Consider the following 20182-nt stretch of genomic DNA (forward strand, 5'->3'; position numbering starts at 1 on the left):
CTGAACGTCCTCAGACTGTAACGGTGTCAGAAGAGCCTTTGACGCCCAAAGGGGTTGTCAAGGGCCCCACGACAGCAGATTCTGTAAAGAAAGAAACCAAGTCAGTGGAGCACAACGGTAGCACTGAAAAAACGGAGGAACTGAAAACACCGGATTCTGTAGAAGAGGTTTCTTTGGAGGATGCTGCAAAATCTGAGAAGAGTGACAGCAAAGGCAGTCCTCAAGGAGGACGTAGATACGGGGTGCAAGTGATGGGCAGTGGACTTCTAGCAGAAATGAAAGCCAAACAAGAACGAAGAGCTGCATCAGCACAAAAGGTGAAGGGAATGCTCCATTTTCATTTTGATGAACTGAGCCAGTTCCTTAGCTCCTAGCAGCTTGATGTTACTTCTTGTAGGTGGGCTATTCCTCCAGTAATAGTATCCAGCAATGTTAGCCATCCTAGCCATCAAAGTCCTCTTTGGGACCTACGTTTTCTGTGTTCTTATGTTTGCTGTGGTGTATTAGCACATCATCTAAGCTCTGAAGCGCAGATGCTGTTTAAATTCAGCTCTAGCCAATGTGAAAACAAAACCATAAGGAGTTTACTACTTGATGCATGACCTAGTACACTCCCATTACAGTTACAGATGATGAGCAGGTGTGTGGTAGATGAAAAGATGGCAGATACTATTTGTTTTGTTTTGCTTTGAATTTAATGTGTGAATTGGATTCAGCATTGCAAATAGCAAATGTTTAGTGGTGATCTTGCTCCACCTAGTGTTTGAAGAACCACGTATTAATGTAAACAAGACGACTTAGTTCATCAAAGGACATAAAACCAAGAATCTTTCAGAAAGAGGAAGTCAGATGGTGTTTTAGATGATGTAATTAAGGACAACCTTCTGTTTATTGCATTTGCCAGAAAACTGTTAAGTGTAAATTAGGTATTGTTTATATAAGATGAATCTCAATTGCATTTAAGATCCCATGGAGGATTTTTCTTTCTTTTTTTTCTTTTTTTGCTGCTAGTTAAGTATATACAAATTCATTTTATTTTCAGGTAGTTTCAATTTCATAATTACAATTAAGTGATGTGATAAATCATTTGTGTTTGTTGTTGTGTATAGTACCTAATTTATTCAACAGTTATAAGAGCACTCTTTGGCTCTCATATTTGCAGTTTGAAATCTGCTAAAGCACAGAAAAGCTATAAAGGTTTTTTTGTCTGTGATTCTGTAAAATGCAGTTCGGGGGGGGGGGTTAGTTTCCAGCCAAAGCTGGTCTAATATCCATTTATGTGACCAGTAAAATACATTCTTACCTTTTTTTTCATACTGACACATTCTGTCCTTGTTGCAGAAGATCCATTACTGTGGCCTAGTCTTTCCCGTCCTTCTATAACATAGGTTGGGCTTAGGGAGAAAGTTGATAAAGTGGTGGGGGTGTCAATGTAAGTGTTCAAGACAATAGCATATCAAAGAATTCAGACCAGACGTATCCTATTGAAACGTTCCTATGGATTTGAGTCTGCTTCAACAGGTTGTGAATCTGCTGAGGTAGCAAGAGTGATGTGGTGTAGCCCCAGGCATGGATTGGCTGGAATGTTTTTCAGGGGGGCAGTGCTCTGGAGGGCCCTACGTTAGTCAGTTCAGGGCACTCCTTGCCAAGAGGGGCTCAGTGCCTCTTCTTTGGAAGGAGGACAGTCAGGGCACTGATGCAGCTTCCCTGCTCATACCTGGACAGCCCTCTTTCCAATGAGGAGACAGTGGCTACTGGCTCCCATTGCATTGTGAGGGTGGTGCTCCAGGCGAGTGCACAGGAGCCACCAATGCACATGCACCTGGACTGCCATCATCACAAGGAGGACACAGAGGCAGCAGCCACTGCCTCTGCAACTGCCCCCCCCCCCAAGCAGGATTATAATGTCAAGCTGCAAGAGACATCAGGGGGTGTGGACCTATTTCCAGGGCCCTGTTAATTTCGCAGTCTATCCCTGCAAATCATGGTGTTGGGACACATGACATAGAGATTGATTAAGATGGGATGCAACAGTGGTGGGAATAAAAAGTTGGGTTGGGACAATCACATGCCTCATAGGGTATCTGGTCGTTGTACAACAATCTCTTTCTACACTATAGTCACCTCTTCAGTGAGAGTTCAGAGAATGTAATAGGATTATAATTATTACCTTTTTCCTCGTGTTGTTGTCATGGCAAAGGAATGCGGCATAATATGCTAATTTTTAATAAAATTATGAGCATTCAGAGGCCAAAAGAAGAACTATCCAGCAGTTGTCCATAGGCAACATTGTAGTCTGAAACAGTGCAGAAGAAAACATTAGATATGCATGCTGCTTTGGCTGTAGCTCTGAGCCCCCAGGGGTAAGATGAGATGTTAAGTGATACTTGTGGTCTGTATTTTTCAAAGGAGTCCTGTAATTTTAAAGTATTCTAAATCTCTCTCTCTCACACTCACTCTCTTTTCATAAAGAAATTTGGGAATGATGCAAGAGACTTGGCTGACCTCTCAGTGAACTCAGAACGGTTGGATGGAAGTAATACAGGTGCGTTATTCCAACTTTTTTACAGAGAGAGCCTTCTAACGTAAGGCCTCATTAACTTAAAACTACTGTTGCAAACTCACTATCTTTGAGAATACAGATGAATGGTTAGAGGAATGAAACTAAAATCTACATGACTATAATCCCACCAAATCAAGAAATGTGGTTTCATGTAGAGTTTGATAGGTAGGCCCAGCACCATTATTTTTTAACTTTTTTAAAAGCCTGTTGGCTAGGCCCTCAGTGCTGATCAGTCAGGAGCAAGCCTTAAGCAAGGTTCACTGCTAAGGGTATGCACCAGGGGAAAAAATCAGAATTTTTTAAATCCAGATTTCAGTGAGGGCATAATTATTGGTATTTCAGGTTATTCAGGTCCCAGATATCAGTTTGATATTGAGATTGGGGTGGTGGTGGTCCTGCTTACTGGGGAGACTGTTTCTCCTTTAAGAGACACTCTGTGTAAATGAACTTAGTAGATTCACCTTAGTACTTAGTAGATTCACCAGGAATTAAACATTCTAAATCACTCTATTTTGGTAGAATGACCCAGTGTTTGGGTGCTTCAGAGGACTACGTGGCCCTGAGGAAGGACTGTTCTGATTGCTGGGATAAGTTTAAACAAATACTGATTTATTTATAAAAGAACAAAATAGGTTTCTGGGTATTTTTAAACTGTCATTGAAGAAAGAAAATATAACTGACGAAGCTTGGTGTCACACACAATCTCTCATACACCAAAATTCAACTCTGACAGGCTTATCTCTATGTCTCTCTCATATAGCCACCCAGGCTAAACTCTCTTGCTCATAGCCACACAGGCTGAACTCTCTCTCTCTCTCTCTCATAGCCACACAGGCTAAACTCTCTCCACAACTCTCCACACTCGTTTCTTTAAGAGCACAGAATCCCCTCAGAGACATCTCTCCTCCCACACTCTCAGTTATCAGCCAGTCACATCACACTTATCTCCCTCTATCACTCTCCTTACATTACTGCAGTCACACTAAACATTTAAAGAAACATACGCACCAAAACATTAAATCATTACAGTGTGTTTTGTTATTTTTGGAATTCCAATATTATTTGGGTCCATTATTCCCTATGGAGGATCTTTCTAGGTAGCTGGAATTGCTGCTTTTTCAAGCAAATAACACCAAAATTGCAGTGGAGCTGGTGATTCTATGGGCTCCTGACAAGGGACCCCCAGCCATCTCCATTGTTTCTTCGGGGGGGGGAATCCATGCTTTCTCCAGGGCAAAAATGACCACACCCACAAAAGCAAGCAAAGCAACCACTGGCCAAAAACCTCCCAATGCAAACAGAACCAATAAGCCCAATGCAGAACCAGGGAATCCCAGCAGAACCATGGGACACAGTGGTAATCCTAACACAACCAATGTCAAACTAGAGAATCCAAGCCAAACAAGAGTGCAATAGTCTAACTGACCTAACCAAGGAACACTGTTGCAAGTGCAATGAATGCCAAACCAGAGAATACAAAACAAACCAATTTTGTCTCCGTCCCATGGCCCGGGCGAAAGCCGGACTGGAAGGAATCCAGGACTGAAGCGTCATCCAGAAAGCCCTGTAGCCATGTAGCTCTCTCAGTTTGCCCAAATAGGGCAAATTGGACACCGGCCAGTAGTTGGCCAATTCGGCCGGGTCCAAAGATGGCTTTTTAAAGAGAGGGCGGACCATCGCCTCCTTGAGTGCTCCGGGGAATCGTCCCTCAGTAAGGGACTTGTTGACAATCTCCCGTAGGGCACCTCGAAACCCCTCATGACCCACCTTGATGAGCCAGGAGGGACACGGATCAAGGTCGCATGTGGTTAGGCGCACCGAAACGAGCAATCTGTCAGCTTCGTCCAGGCTGAGTGGGTGAAAGCACTGTAAACTCGGAACCGAAGGCTCGCAAGGGGCCTCGAGTTCACTTACTATCTCTATCGTGGCGGGGAGGTCGCGGCAGAGCATCAAGACTTTATCTGCGAAATAACTCGCAAATGCCTCACAGCCAATATCCATTTTCCTATCATTTCGCCTGCCCTGCAGCTGGGCTGTCAAGGACCGAATCGTACTAATAATTGGGCCGGGCGTGAGCTTGCAGATGCAATCTCAGCTGTAAGAAATCCTTCTTAGCAGCCTTGGCTGCCATCTCATAGGATCTCATAAATGTTCTATAAGATGCTCTTCTATAAGACGTCTCTCTAGTCGTCTCAGTTCTCGCTTCATCAGCCGCAGCTCCTGGGTATACCAAGGGGCCCGCCTCAGTCGAACCCGGAGAGGACGCCTGGGAGCGATCTCGTCGATGCTGCAGAGAGCCGGACTTGCCAGTTCTCCACCAGCTTATCCAATGAGCCACCAGGGGGCCTCGGGTCCCGCAAAGCCCTCTGAAGCCGCAACGGGTCCATCTGACTTTGCATGCGAGGATAAATCCTGGCCTGAGCAAACTGCCAAAATATTATACTTTGGCAGGGTGGGACAGCCAAAGTTCTTCAGGAAAGAAGAAAACACATTACTAGGGTAACCCAGTCAGACAGGAAAATGGAAAGAAAATCTTACCTCTGATAGGAGGGAAGTGAATGGGGGAGTCATACCTTCTCTTTAGGCAAGTCTTGTCATGGCAGCCATAGATTCAGGTCCTGAAGTTTTGTGGTGTGATTTTGACTCACAGATGATTTGGACCTTGCTGACATGTGTCTTTGTTCATGGTCTCTGGTCTTCCCTTTTCTCTTGGTAGAAACAATGGCCCTTTTCAGTCATCAGGGTGTAGGTAATCTGATGTCTTCCAGCTGGTGGTTTCCTTACTCCTGTCATTCCGGCTCTTTTCCAGGCCAGGGTCTTCAGCCCATACTTGTGCTTTTATTCATTTCATACACTTGGTTTCTGTAAACACCTGGACAGGTGGAATATAATTATAAAGTGCTTTATAATGAGGTTACACAATGCCTTTTCTACTTTAAGCTGTCACTGCACATTGGTGGCAAAATCTCAGTCTTGTCCTGTTAGCAGACAGAGAGTTTAAGCTAACATCTGACATATGGAGAACTTTGTTTCTCTCTCCTGCTTTTGCAGAACCTATAAAACAGTTTAAAGCCTTAATAAAGGTTAGCTAAAGCCCCTTAACAGGTAGAGATATAAATTTTATATCTCACACATATATGTATTATAGTATTAATATATAAGCAGATCTTGCTGAAGATTTGAGTTCGTTTATAAATCTCCAGGTGGTTTCCAATATTATTTCCTTTTCCCTGACACTTGAACATTTCAGTCTTGATGCCAAGTTCTGGTGGGTCCTTTGGTAGAGCTTGGTGGTTACCATTGGACTCTGTCCATTCCTAGAGTCCTTTCTTTCTCCTTTCTGCTGTGGTTGGCTTCTCATCAGATGGGGGTTCCAGTCCACCTGGGCCAAAAGGGAAACTTTTAATTGGCAAGAGCCTTGGAGGAAAACAGAACACTTCTGTTAAGAAAGCTTCTCAAGGCCTGTTAACCACATCCTTACAGGTATCAATACTATTTGTCTCTCTACAGCTTTTGAAGACCATATAGACTATAATCAAGTAAGCAGTTGCTTCCTATTTTGGTCCATTTGGAATGTCCCAGATAGTCAGTGAAGGTCAGGATTTCTAAATTCTTTTCTGAAAACTTTTTACAGTCTGTTTCTAAAAAACAAAATTATGAATAAATTCTCTCAAAGAACTTGTGTTCTCAAGTTGACATGCAGACCCTCAATTGGATTGTACTCGCACACATACAAACACATAATCCAACCAGAGTTAAGCACCTATACATTCCATTGATTTCAGTGGGAGAGATAACATCAACAAGGAATTCCAAGGTACTCTCCCACACCATTTTTTTGAAATTCACATTTTGGTTATTTTTTTAAATATAGATTACCACACTGGGTGAGTCAAATTGCGTGGATCAAAGATACCTTGATTGTGACAGCGGATTGTTGCTCTCTTTCCTTTAGATGGCTGGCTTCCTAGTCCCTTTCACTGAAGACAGCAGCTGCATTCAGAATAATAACAAACCTCTGTTTTTCATACACTCAAACCCAGTCTGTTGCTGTTCCATGCCTTCCCCCCTCATCACAGACTGTGACTGGATACCTTCATTTTAGAAGCCTTAATTCAAATTTCAGTTTGTTGCACCATCCAAATGCAAGTAGCCTGCTGCCTCTGGACAAGGTCTTTGGTCACACTCTGCGCAAGAGAAGAGGAAGGAGAGAAGTACACAAACATAATAAATTGGGTTCTTCAGCTTACTGAAGAAACAGCCTCTGAGAGACTCCCACTAAGACAAAGCTGATTGGTTAAGTCTGCTCCTTTAAACCTCAGTACCATTCATCCTGTCCCTCTAGAAACTTTCTTTTCTTTTTTTAAGAATATTTTATCAAGAAAAATATTCAAAAATAACATCAGTCAGTGACAAGCATCTAGAAACTTTCTGAGAGAGGACAAAGAGCAGAAGCCAGAAAGGCAAGGATACATTCAGCTTGTAAGGGGACAGAGTATTCAGTACTTGCATATCCTCCTTCATATCTACTGAGAGTATTTTACTAATCAGATGTTCCTTGCATGGAAAAGAACCAGGTGTCATTATTCCATGCATTTTCCCTTTTGCTAAAAGAATTGGCCTGTGTCTGCTGAGAAACCAAACAGGCTAATTCTGTCCTGCTGGAGGAGCTAATGGTCAGTAGACCCAAGCCAGTATACAAAATGAAGGCAGTGAAATATAGTCCTGATAAGTCCCAAACACCAACGAGAGTTGGAACAGAAGTTCTCTTTAGAGCTTACTGTAGAGATAAGAAGTGCACTGGATGTCTCACTGGGCTTTCTTATCATTCACATCAAAGTCTTAATTTACACTGGTCAAAACAAAAGACAGCAGATGGGGGAAGGTAGCAGTATTTGTTTCTACTGAGCAGCTGTAAGTAGAAGAGAAGAGATTAAATTTATACCCCGCCCATCACTACCCGAAAGAGTCCCAGAGCAGCTTACAATTCCTTTCCCTTCCCATTCCCACAACAGACACCCTGTGAGGTAGGTGGGGCTGAGAGAACTCTCTCGAGAACTTCCCTTGAGAGAACGGCTCTGAAAAAACTTGTGACTGACCCAAGGTCACACCAGCAGCTGCATGTGGAGGAGTGGAGAATCAAGCTCGGTTCTTCCAGATTAGAGTCTGCGCTCTTAACCACTACACCAAACTGACAGTTTTCACACACACTCTCCCTGTGCACCCCTCTGGGATTATGGAACTAAAATCACTTGTTTTATAATTGAAAATTCAAACCAGAAGATTCACTATGCTTCATTTTAGAGTTGGCCTTTTCACTATGCTTCCCCCCCCCCCCAAGTCACATCTGACTTATAGCGACCCTCGGGGGGTTTCAAGGCCAGAGACATTCAGAGGTGGTTTGCCTTTACCTGCCTCCATGTTGTGATCCTGGTATTCCTTGGTGGTCTCCCATCCAAATATTAGCCAGGACCGACCCTGCTTAGCTTCTGGGACCTGACAAGTTCGGACTAGTCTCGGCTATCCAGGTCAGGTCTTATCACTATGCTTATTATATGAAAACTGTGGTACTCTCGATTTGAACAATTGCTGGCTTGTTTGTTTCAATAGCTAAGTTCCACCAGGCTTCTCCAGAGAACCGTTTTGCCCTGAGTAAAGGGGATTCCATCACAGCTTCTTCAGAAAAAATTACAAAAACTGAACCAAAGACAGAGACAGGGGCAAGGACACGAAGTTCTTCTGGTACGAAGCCTCCACTTCAGTCAACGAAGCCCAGCCTCGCCGGGAGGCCTGCAGTTCCCCAAAAGCCACGTTCTGCCTCTCGGACTGGTGAGAAACCTTTTAAGACTAGATTAACATAAACATAGTTGCTGATATGTGAAATCCTGAAAGGAAGCTTTAAAATGGAGCAACAGATCCTTTGTTTGTGCTCATTTTTCTGTTTACTGTTTAACTAATCTCTTAACTGCCAGGAATAAGTACTGAAATGATAAGTTATGAGAAGGTGGGAGGAAGATTCCCAAATATATCAATATGCTTTATACCAATATTATTATTTCATTATAGTCATGTCTAAAGTTTCTCAAGGTTACCCAAAAGCGTGTGCCTGATCAAACAACTAATATGTTCACCACTTCTGGATTAATGTTCCCTCTAAGCTGTAGAGTCTTGTGAGCAAAAATTCTACTTTGTGAGCTGCTGGCATTAAAGTTGTGGGTGAGCGATTTGGCTACTGCATGAATTAGCTTGCTCTGGAGCCATCTTTCCTGAGCTGAGACAAACATGTGTGAGCCGGAGGCTAAGAAACTGTGAGCTAGCTCACACTAACTCAGCTTAGAGGGAACACTGGCTCAGAACCAGTTTGGTGTAGTGGTTAAGAGCGTGGACTCTAATCTGGGAGAGCCAGGTTTGATTCCCCACTCCTCCACATGCAGCTGCTGGTGTGACCTTGGATCAGTCACAGTTCTGTCAGAGCTCTCTCAGGCCCACCTACCTCACAGGGTGGGGAGGGGAAGGGAAAGGAGATTGTTAGCTGCTCTAACTCCTTTGGGCAGTGAAGGGCGGGGTATAAATCGATCTCTTCTGCTTCTTCTAAAAGTTTTTTAAGGTTTCGTCAGACCTAATTCAGGCCTTTTTAAAGATAGTCTGACTTTCTTTATCATTCTGCCTTGGAATGTTACGCTACCTTTTATAGCAGCGCTTCAACTTTGGAAGATACTCCAAAGTTTTTAGATTGGCCCTCCTCCCTTTAGGATTTTAAAACTAATTTATTGACCTTGTTCAGCTTCTAGTTTGTTCCTCCCTTTATTGTGACTCTTTATGTATTGAAATGATTAGACAAATCTGCTAGAACAAAGCAACACAACAGTTGTTCAGTCGTTCTGTAACTTCTTCAAAACTTGCAAGCAGGTTGGCCAGTTAAGGCAGTTTTGCTAAATCTGGGTATCTGCATACATCAAATCATAAGGTTCTGCAAGCACACCTTGGAAGAACTATACCTAACCACTCTTGGCTAGTAAAGCTTTAAAATTAAAGTTCAGATTAAGTCTCACAGCATAAGAATACAGTCTTTTATAAAGTATAACACTGTGAAGCCTAGCAAACACCATTGGAACTTAAGTTTATATGCCTCTGGTGGGTAAGAATTGGCACTATAAGTAACCAACTGCAGCCTCTCTGTTACTCCATTTGAGAACCATGCACTGATGCAGAAATCACAGCAGCCTCTGCTCATGAAACGCTGAACTCTCTCTGAGAGAGTGCCCTCGGAGTGGGAGCAGCTGCTGACTCTCTCAGCTGAGGGCACACAATGCTGCGCTATGGTTTCTTCCTCTTGGAGAAGCTATATACTATAATGGAAGGAAAATGAAGAGCATTATATTGGGAGATCACCCATGCAATACTTCTTTTCAAGGTTTTATGTTAAATGTATGCAAAACTGTTACAAAAACATTAGGAATATTATCTAATTGAATGCAAAATGCACTTCTTCTTTTTGTCCCCTCTTTTTTAATTAATTGTTTTTATTCTTTTACTTAAAAGTACACATAAATATAGAGGGGGGAAGTGACAGCTCAGTTAGGAAATAACACATACATATGAAGTCCCCTAAACATTAAGTTTCAACTATGAGCAAAACTGTTTGCGTGGTCTAGTTCTATGTGCACATCTTTATAAACATGTTAAACTCTAGGATTCCAAAGACTACCCTCCAGCCTTACTTCCCCAATTACTGCCCCTTAGCAGACAAAGTAAGTTGATTAGCGTCTCGTAGTCAAAATGCACTTCTGATGCACCAACGGAAGAGCCAAGCATTACCGCTGCTTCTTCCAAGATGGGAGTGGGAGAAGAGCCCCAGACTAAAAGCAGCATGCCAGGTGCATTGATGCCAAGGGCTCATTTGACATGAGTGTCAGGCACTGAATTCATCATCATACAGCACTCGTTGCCACAGCTTTAACCTCCTCTCCACTTCTTTTCTGCTGAGCACGAGTGTCAGGCACAGAGAGCTCTAGGACATGTGCACTCTCTTCTCTCTATTCTTGCAGCACAAAAGAGGTTGGGGGACTTGGGAACAGCTGGGCCGGGTATTTAACGTGCACTCTGGAGATCATTGCCCCTTGTTTTGAACTCCAGGGCTTGAGAAGTATAAAGGATCATGTACGCTTACGGGTGTACAACTCTTTGCCATCGTCACTTTTCCCCCAATGAACAAGTGATTGGGCTTCTGTTAATAAATATCAGTGATAGAGAACAGCTTGCAGCTTGCATGATTTTGTCTGCAGCTACTGAGGATGAGGAGTATGTACCAGGATGGGTTGGATCCAGCACAAAATTTCTGCTCACGCTAGAGTTCTTGAACAAGGAGAAATACCAGAGAGACCACAGTAGCCACTTGTGTTTAAGTCAGATTTTATTGTATCTCTGCTTGCATTTCTGCAATGTGCAAGGTCTTGTGCAGTCAGTATCTGGACATTATAATACATAGAAAGGAAAACACTAGGTGTTTGCAGAAGATCAGAGAGCCAGTTTGGTGTAGTGGTTAGGAGCATGGACCCTAATCTGGGAGAACTGGGTTTGATCCCCCACTCTTCCACATGCAGCTGCTGGTGTGACCTTGGGTCAGCCACAAGTTCTCTCAGGGCTGTCCTCAAAAGAGCTCTCTCAGCCCCACCTACCTCACAGGGTGTGGGTAGGGGAAGGGGAAGGAGATTGTAAACTGCTCCAAGACTCCTTGCGGTAGTGAAGGGCAGAGTATAAATCCAATCTCCTCTTCTTCATCTTGTACAAGCAGAGCCACACGTAATTCAGTTATGTTTCCACTTGCATATCACTGGATCCAAGCTGGTATTTGTCTTAATTGCTCATACAAATGAAAAATACAAATACCATATAGAATTAAAAATTATAAAAACTGAGCAAGCCCCAAAACATTAAAAAAATTATGAGAAAAGAGCAATAAAGTTTGAATTTCCTTCCCATAAAACATTAAACTGTGATGTTAGAACAATGTCCTGCCTGGTCATACACAGCTTTGCCTTGAATTTTGTTAGCTGCCATTGCAGATAAAAGAAACCACCTCTGAGCTCAAGTTTAAGCCTGTTAAAATAGCCCTGAGAAATTTATGTCTAGGTTTTAATTGCATGCTAGTACTTTTAAACATCATGTTAATAGAACGGCATTCTGCTTTCTTTGTGTTAGTTTTTTTTCCTCTGGGTATTTTTGTATCTAGGCTATAAAATTGTAGCTGTTAATAAGTGTGTTGCTGCATGTTCCCTTTCCTTTTTTTGAGCAGTACATTGGGTTAAATGGTACATCTCAGTGATTTTCATGGAAAGCGTACATTTGGCATTTAAATTAATTCCTATGTATATGATGTTTCCCCAGAGGATATTCCAGAGTCTCCACCTGGTCCAGGTTCCCCTAAAATAGCTCTGCTTCCACCTGTTTTGAAGAGAGTTCCTTCTGATAAAGAAAAAGATGGGCGAAGCAGCCCCCAGCCTGCTATTAGATCTCTTTCACAGGAAGGTAAACATGTTGAATCCTTTGTTTGTTTGTTCCCCACTCTACCCACCCTTTCCCCACCCTTTTTTTTTCTTTTTGCTGTGAGTGTCAAGGTGTTCACTTATTGGAAACTGGCCATTGTCTTTACTGTCATTGCTTTCAGAGTCTGGGATAAATGTGTATGATTACATATATGCATAAACAAGCATTATCCGACTTTGTATCTACTTCCACAGGGATTGCTTCCATTGCTGGTTCATGGTCCTAGTTACAACAGCCTTTTATCTGTTCTGTGACATTCTCCATCATACCATTCCGTCTCACTCTCAAATCCACATTGCCTACCCACTTATCTCCTTGGTCCTCACTTGAGTGACCAAAGATGACTGCTAGAAATGGGTGCCAAGTACCAGTCAGAAGTCTCTCTAGTGCTCCATCTGCTGACAGGAAAGCAAAGTGCGGAATGGTCTCAGTGGAGCAGCATGGAGTTGCTCAGGGACATTGTGTACACTGTGGAGAAAGAAACATTGTTTGTGGCAGCCAATTGTGTTTCCCTGATGAATGTCATGGTGTGGTATACTCCTTACCCAGTGAGCGTAAAGTTGCCCTTAGAGGACATCATCTGCTTTTCCCAATAATTGTTAGAGCAATTAATGATGTCAGAATTTTACTACAGTGTGTGACAGATTGTTTCTATCAACTGAGGAGACCCACACAACCTCCTATGATATGGGGGGAACCAGGTTAATTTAAACAATAAACCTTCCCCTCAATTATCAGGTGTTCTAAAGGTAGCAAGTGTACAGGCTTAGGGTTCGCTGCTGTGAGGTAAGTTTTGTGGTATATTAACTGCAAAGAAGATCTGTTTATTTACAGATTAGTTTCCTAGGAACAGTCAGCAGCACAGGACTCCAGATAAACAAAAGAGAAACCTGGTTGAGGCACATTAATTTAGAGAATAGTTTCAATTTTCTTTAGTACTTTCAAGCGTACACAGGCTTTTACTGATTTGCCACTAAGCTGGATCCTAACACATGCACAGCATCAGTGTTCCCTCTAAGCTGAGTTAGTGTGAGCTAGCTCACAGTTTTTTAGCCACCAGCTCATGCATTTTTGTCTCAGCTCAGGAAGGAGGGCTCCAGAGCAAACTAATGCATGCAGCAGCCAAATCGCTCACTCACAACTTTAATGCCAGTAGCTCACAAAGTAGAATTTCTGCTCACAGGGCTCCACAGCTTAGAGGGAGCATAGCACAGGATCCCACCCACACCAGCTTGCCCCTTCCCAAGAGTCAAGCTCAATGGCACAAGGTCTGATCATTGCCAGAGACAGGCCTAACCAGTGGGTACTCTGTTCTCTCTCAGAAACAGAGCCAGACCAGTCTCCCAGACTACCAGGCAGAGCAGAGCTGCCCTTCACTCTGTCTGCTCTTTTCCTGAGCCAGACCTGAGCCCTCACTGCTCTCTCCCTGAGGCAGAAATGGGCTCATCTCCTGTTGTGTTTCCCTCTAGCATTCCATCTCCCTTCTCAAAGGTGATTGAATGCTGGAGTAGCACCCCCTTAGGCTTAAATGAGTGGCGGGACAGCCTTCTGTCTGTCACACAGTGTACACGATGTTTCAGCCACTCTTCCACTAATGCATGATGTCCATTTTGTTTGTATTGATTTAGGCTGTTTTATTTTGTGTTCACATGGGGAAAGCCAGAATTATAGTAAAAAGAGGAAAGGCTACGCACAGGAAACACCAATAGAAAATTTCCATGTTATGATAGGTATTTGGGGTATGAGCATCACAAGTAGAAGATGATCAAAGACACCATTGTTAATTATACTATTTATACTACTGTTGTTCTCAGAAATGTTAAGGCAGTACTGGCTTTCACAATCACAGTGTTTTGTTTATTCCAAATTTTACTTCTACATATCTGCATAGGGACGAGTGCACCAGCTGATTAATCATTACACTTTTAAGTCATAGCCTAAATTTGTTTGGCAAACAATAATAAAGCTCATGCAATAACCTAACGATGCATTATAGTTTATTTTCTTATCTATATCACTATGCTATTGTAAAAAAATCGAGCATATGTAGAACCACATTTTCATGATACATTTTATGATACAGATCTAAGTATGTTGCTGATTAGCTTATTCAGATTTCAGAATTGGAAGTGCTTAACTCCAAATTATTTACTGCATAAGTGTGGGGGAGGGGGTGAGTCTCTTGAGTTTCTAAATTCAGGACATGTCTAGCCTAGTACAGTCATCTATATGGATGATGCAGAAAAGTCCAGGCCATTTGAAATGAGTCAATCCTTTCTTCAGTCTGTTCTCCTTTTGTATTCATACTATCCTAAACTAGATAGTTGTAAGCCATATTACATTGAATTTAAGTTGCATGAACGCTCCCTTGTTGCCTTTTCTTTTGACAAACCCAAAGAAAGAAGGAATCTTTGAAATCCTCAGCTTGACTGTAGCAGTCACATTCATTACAAGGTGCTCCCAATCTGTGTAGGTTATGTTTCCCTTCCTTGTAATAGTTTATAACATTTAATTCAGAGCTTTGTGAGGGGAAAAGGATCTGGGATTCAGTCTATTGGATGTGTGTCCCTCACCATATGCCATTTGATCTTTGTGTCTGGCCTTCCATACTTCCTTACAGACATCTGGCCTTCCATACTGTTGTCTGTTGTGTGGCAACTGGAAAATCCACAATGAAAGTATCAAATATCTTTGTTATCGAACACTTTGCCTCTGGTAGAAAAGAAACTTACTTCTGCAGCAGGATTTGATTCTCTAACAAACCTAGGGCTGCATCCAGACTAGAGTTTCATGAGCAAAAGGTGGAAGCCCCTAGGCTGTTCCTGAAGGTCCCACAAGAGTCTCAAGGGCCTGCAGTCTAAAGACGGTAACAATATTTTTATTGAGTGGCATTCTGCTTGCAGTTTTTGGATCGAATCCATTATCTTAACAGTTGTCACATTCTCTAGAATCTTCATGGTTGCCAGTTCCCTGTACTGAACTCAGGATGTTGAGACAATTGTAAAGTGTTTCCCAGTGTAATGGTTAGATGGTTTGATTATGGCTAGTAATTAAGCACCTGACTTTTCTAAGAGCTGTACTTGGAAAATTAAATACAGTATTTACAATGTGTGCTTGAACTTCATTAGTGTCAGTTTCAATACATCACTTCCGAAAGGTTTAAAGAACTTAATAAATATTTTTGGTTAGTGCTTTCCTTTCTTAGATATATGGTTAAAGAACAACCATCCAGTAATTCTAGTAAACTCTATGTTGCTTCCTGAAATGTTGCTTTAATTCATTAGAAAATGTATTGAGTAAACCATGTTAATGTTTGATTTAAAACATGTGTTTGAGGACTAAAGCATCTATAAATGGTGGGTGCTTTAAAAATGTCTAAATACCTAAGAACATAAGAGAAGCCAATGTTGGATCAGGCCAATGGCCCATCCAGACCAACATTTTGTCACACAGTGGCCAAAAATACCAGGTGTCATCCGGAGGTCCAGCAGTGGGGCCAGGACAATAGAAGCCCTCCCACTGCCCCCCCCCACCGTACCAAGAATACAGAGCATCACTTGCCCCAGAGCCCCTATCTATACCTTGTGGCTAATAGCCACTGATGGACCTCTGCTCCATATGTTTATCCAATTCCATCTTGAAGCCATCCATGCTTGTAGCCGCCGCCACCTCCTGTGGCAGTGAATTCCATGTGTTAATCACTCTTTGGGTGAAGAGAGACAGTTTGGTGTAGTGGTTAAGTGCGCGGACTCTAATCTGGAAGAACCGGGTTTGATTCCCCACTCCTCCACTTGCACCTGGCTGGATGACCTTGGGCAACCCATAGTTCTGATAAGAGCTGTCCTTGAAAAAGAGCAGATTCTGTCAAGAGCTCTCTCAGCCCCACCTACCTCACAGGGTGTCTGTTGTGGGGAGGGGTAAGGAAAGGAGTTTGTAAACTGCTCCGAGACACCTTTGGGTAGTGAAGGGCGGGGTATAAATCCAATCTCTTCTTCTTGTACTTCCTTTTATCCATTCTAACCCGACTGCTCGGCACGAGTTCTTGTATTATGAGAAAGGGAGAAAAGTACTTCTTCTTTCTCTATCTGCCCTATTCCATGCATAATCTTGTAAACTTCTATCATGTCACCCCTCAGTCATCATTTCTCCAAACTAAAGAGCCTCAAGCGCTTTAACCTTTCTTCATAGGAAAAGTGTTCCAACCCTTTTATCATTCTAGTTGCACTTTTCTGTACTTTTTCCAATGCTATAATATCCTTTCTGAGGTGTGGTGACCAGAATTGCACACAGTATTCCAAATGATGTTGCAGCATCAGTTTATACAGGGGCATTATGATACTGGTTGATTTGTTTTCAGTTCCCTTCCTAATAATCCCCAGCATAGCATTGGCCTTTTTTATTGCAATTGCACACTGTCTCAACATTTTCAGTGAGTTATCTACTATGACTCCAAGATCTCTGTCTTGGTCACTCTCTGCCAGTTTGGACCCCATCAATGTGTATTTATAGTTAGGATTTTTGACCCCAATGTGCATTGTTTTGCACTTGGCCACATTGAACCCCATTTGCCACATTGATGCTCACTCTTGCCCATCCTCGACAGATCCTTTTGGAGTGCCTCACAATCCTCCCTGGTTCTCACCACCCTGAACAATTTAGTGTCATCCGCAAATTTAGCCACTTCACTGCTTACTCCCAACTCCAGATCATTAATAAACAAGTTAAAAAGCATCGGACCCAGTACTGATCCCTGCAGTACCCCACCGCTTACCACCCTCCACTGTGAAAATTGCCCATTTATACTCTCTGTTTCCTATTAATTAGCCAGTTTTTGATCCACAAGAGAACTTGTCCTCTTATCCCATGACTATTGAGCTTACTTAGGAGCCTTTGATGAGGAACTTTATCAAAAGCTTTCTGGAAGTCAAGGTAAACATATAAAACCAGTTCAATAAGAATTATATGTTTTTTTGAAACATGATTACCAAAATCACAGACTAGTAACTTTAAAGATTCACAGCTGAGGTTTTGTTTGCACCTTCTTTGTTGGGCTATAACAGATCATGGAAGGGAAACTGAAGTCTAAAAGAGGAAAGGGGATTTTATATTATTTCTTTCAAAGTAGTGGTTTGGATGAGTAACAAATGTATTGACATGAAAAGTTCTTTTTTCTAATAACTTCCTCAGTTTTTATGTGGCAGGAACTGCTTCTCATCCCTGGAGCTTTTAAAATGCTGTGCTGAACAAAAGCCCTGGCAGCAAAAATTGTTTGCTATTTCAGCTATTCAGTACGGATATAAATGGGCCTTGCAGAGCCCAATTAATGCGTGTTTCAGCTCAGCAGTCAAATGTCTAAATTCTTGTTTTTTGTTAAAAAAAGAAATAATCATAGATTTTCACAACGTGTCTCCACCCCCCCCCCCCCCCCTCTCTTTTTCTTTGTTTTTTTTTTTTAGTTTTCCAGTGAATGTCCTCATATTAATAATAAACAGAGCGAATTCCCCCATTTTTTGTGAATGCTCACTGCTGCATAATGAAAAGCATGGTGATGAGCTCAGCTGCCAAAAATGGAGTTCTTTCATCTGTAGTGTTCAAAAATGTAGCCTTTGTATGTGGGGTTTAATAGTTCACCTGCAACCCCGAGCCATGCATTTTGCATGATGCAAATGAGGCTTTTTCCTATCCCTTTTTTCCTTGCCTCATGCACCCTGATCCCTTCCTTTCCTGGTTTTATTTTATTCCAGGCTCATTCACATTAGAGCCAAACCAAATTAAACCATAGTTTGGCATTCTGACTGAGCCAAGTTTCCTTTGGCCGGCGTAAGAGAATTGCAGTAAACGTCAAAATCATTCCATCCATCCTTGTAGGTGACAGCATGAATAGCTTGTTGCTTGTTGTCAGTACTTATATCCCACCTTTCCACAGTGCCCAAGACATTACACACTATTGTTCCTATGCTCAGAGAGCAAATTTATATGCTTACCTAGTATAATAGCTTATATTGTGTTTGTAGTATGAGCTAGTTCTTGTTCGTTGTTAGTGTTTCAAATTATCAGTTGTCTTTCTACTGTCTGTTTTGTTTAGTAGATTTCCACAAATGAACTGCTGCAGGCTAGGCATAGATCCCTTTCTGAATCTTTTGTCAACTTGGTTCTTAGGTGTGAGTTTGTGCTGCCGGACTGGGACCCTGTGCTCAGCACCTAACACAATTCAGACTGCTTTGACAGCACCTGTCACCTCTTTGTCGTCACCACCACTCTAGAATAGCTGCCTGCACCAACCTTCCATGAAGCTGCCGTATGCTGAGTCAGACCCTTGGTCCACCACAGTCAGTATTGTCTACTCAAACTGGCAGTGGCTTTTCAGGGTATCAGGGGGAGGTCCTCCCATCACCTGCTACTAGATGCTTTAACTGCGGGTGCCAGAGAATGAACTGTGGGGCCTTCTGTATGCCAAGCAGATGAGCCACTGAGCCACAGCCCCTCGTCCAAAAAGCAAACCATTATCTACAACATAGTGTCATACACAAGTCCATTCTGAATTTGGATCAGATGTACCTTCCTGCTTCAATCAACTAGTATTCCACATGCAAGACATACACCTGTGCAGATCTTTCTGTTCAAGATGAGTGTTCAGTAAAATCTGGAGTGGAAATAACCAAAAGTATGGAGTTATACCAGTGTATACCACATCTGCAGAGAGTGCGTGAATTGTTCTAGTGATGTATGAGCTTTTCCTGATTCAGCATATTCTGTGTTCTGGTGCAGGTCCAAAGAGAAGCCCTGGGCATCAGACTTACGAGTCCCAAGAGCAAAAACAGAGATCTTTAAGTGAAGACGGCCAGCAAGGAAGCAAATCCAGTGATTCCGGAGAAGAAGCAGATAAAAATTTTATTTTTGTTTAGTTGCTTTGTTATGTGCTCGGCAGTGCAAGGGTTTTTGTTTTGGGTTTTTTGGTGTGTGTGTTTTTGTAACAATAAGGGTACAGCTATTGGTTACTCTTTTCAATCAGCTGTTTTCTATAGAGGTGCAACCAGAGTTAATGGATTTTGGTTCTTATTTTTTCTGACCTCGTTGATTCCAGTCATTCCCTTTCAAGCCTTTGCTAAAGCCAGCAACTATTTCATGTTTCTACTTGAATTTCTCTGAAGCAGCTACAAAAATAATGCCTTGTGTTTGGGCTTTGAAGGAAAACCAAGCAAATGAACTGGGCACTTTTCTTACACTAGCCCACATTGTACAGCAGGCAAAGTGTTGTACCGCTTCATGTAAATGTGTCAAACTTGCACGCAACTTACTTTATAAATATATTCTTACTGAATGCAATTGCACATTGTAATTATAGTTATATCAACAGAGCACACTAATAAAAAGAATTTGTATAAATAATATATATTAGATGCTTGGATATGGTTTTTACATTCTCCTTGGAAGACTTTTTCCTGTTTGTTGTACTGTATATAAGAACACAATCTCTTACATTTGTGTACTGTTCAAAGCACAACAAACAACTGAATTACTATTATCTCGTTATGCTTCCACATCTGTAGTACATGTTTGTTGTTGACTGGAATGAGGATAATGACACTTTTATTACTATTGGTATTTTCTAGAAACTGCCTTGGATTCTGGCTATGTTCTCTATAACTTTTAACACATTCTTTAAAAAGAAAAGTAGTTTGTCATCTGTAAAAGCAATTTCCCCTTTTTTAATGTGCATATCTCACAGACATCTACTTACAAAACTGGTTGAAGAAATTTATTCATAATGTTTATTTGTACCAATAAAAATGATCTTACAACTGGAATAGAAATCTCTTAATTTTTAAAGTATATTTAATAACTGCTTTGAATACTTCTAAGTCTTTTAACAGCTTCGTACACGGGGCCTTCAGGAAGGGATCAGATGTACTAAACCTGTTAGCTTTAAAATGATTTCAGTTCATTTTCGGAAATATTATTATACCCAAAAAAAATACTGTTTCAGACCTGCTTTTGAAGCAGTTTCATTGCTGCTTTTGTATGACCTCTCAGAATACGTTGTGCATATGTATCTTGGACACAACAGATGGG

General features: G+C 41.9%; 1 protein-coding gene across 1 annotated transcript in view; it reads left to right on the top strand.

Moving 5' to 3' along the window:
* LOC107106428 (leucine-rich repeat-containing protein 16A-like) overlaps positions 1–19530 on the top strand; it is a 232552-nt gene extending 213022 nt beyond the window's left edge. Inside the window, 5 exon segments of the mRNA XM_015406571.1 lie at positions 1–317; positions 2473–2545; positions 8174–8392; positions 11951–12091; positions 18878–19530. The exon segment at positions 1–317 is cut by the window's left edge and continues 39 nt beyond it. Of these exon segments, the coding sequence (XP_015262057.1) occupies positions 1–317; positions 2473–2545; positions 8174–8392; positions 11951–12091; positions 18878–19014 (887 nt within the window). The 3' untranslated portion in view covers positions 19015–19530.
* The last annotated feature ends 652 nt before the right edge of the window (positions 19531–20182 follow it).

The sequence above is a fragment of the Gekko japonicus genome, unplaced genomic scaffold (genome assembly GCF_001447785.1).
Source record: "Gekko japonicus isolate JY-2015 unplaced genomic scaffold, Gekko_japonicus_V1.1 scaffold1872, whole genome shotgun sequence".
NCBI classification, from domain to species: Eukaryota; Metazoa; Chordata; class Lepidosauria; order Squamata; family Gekkonidae; genus Gekko; species Gekko japonicus.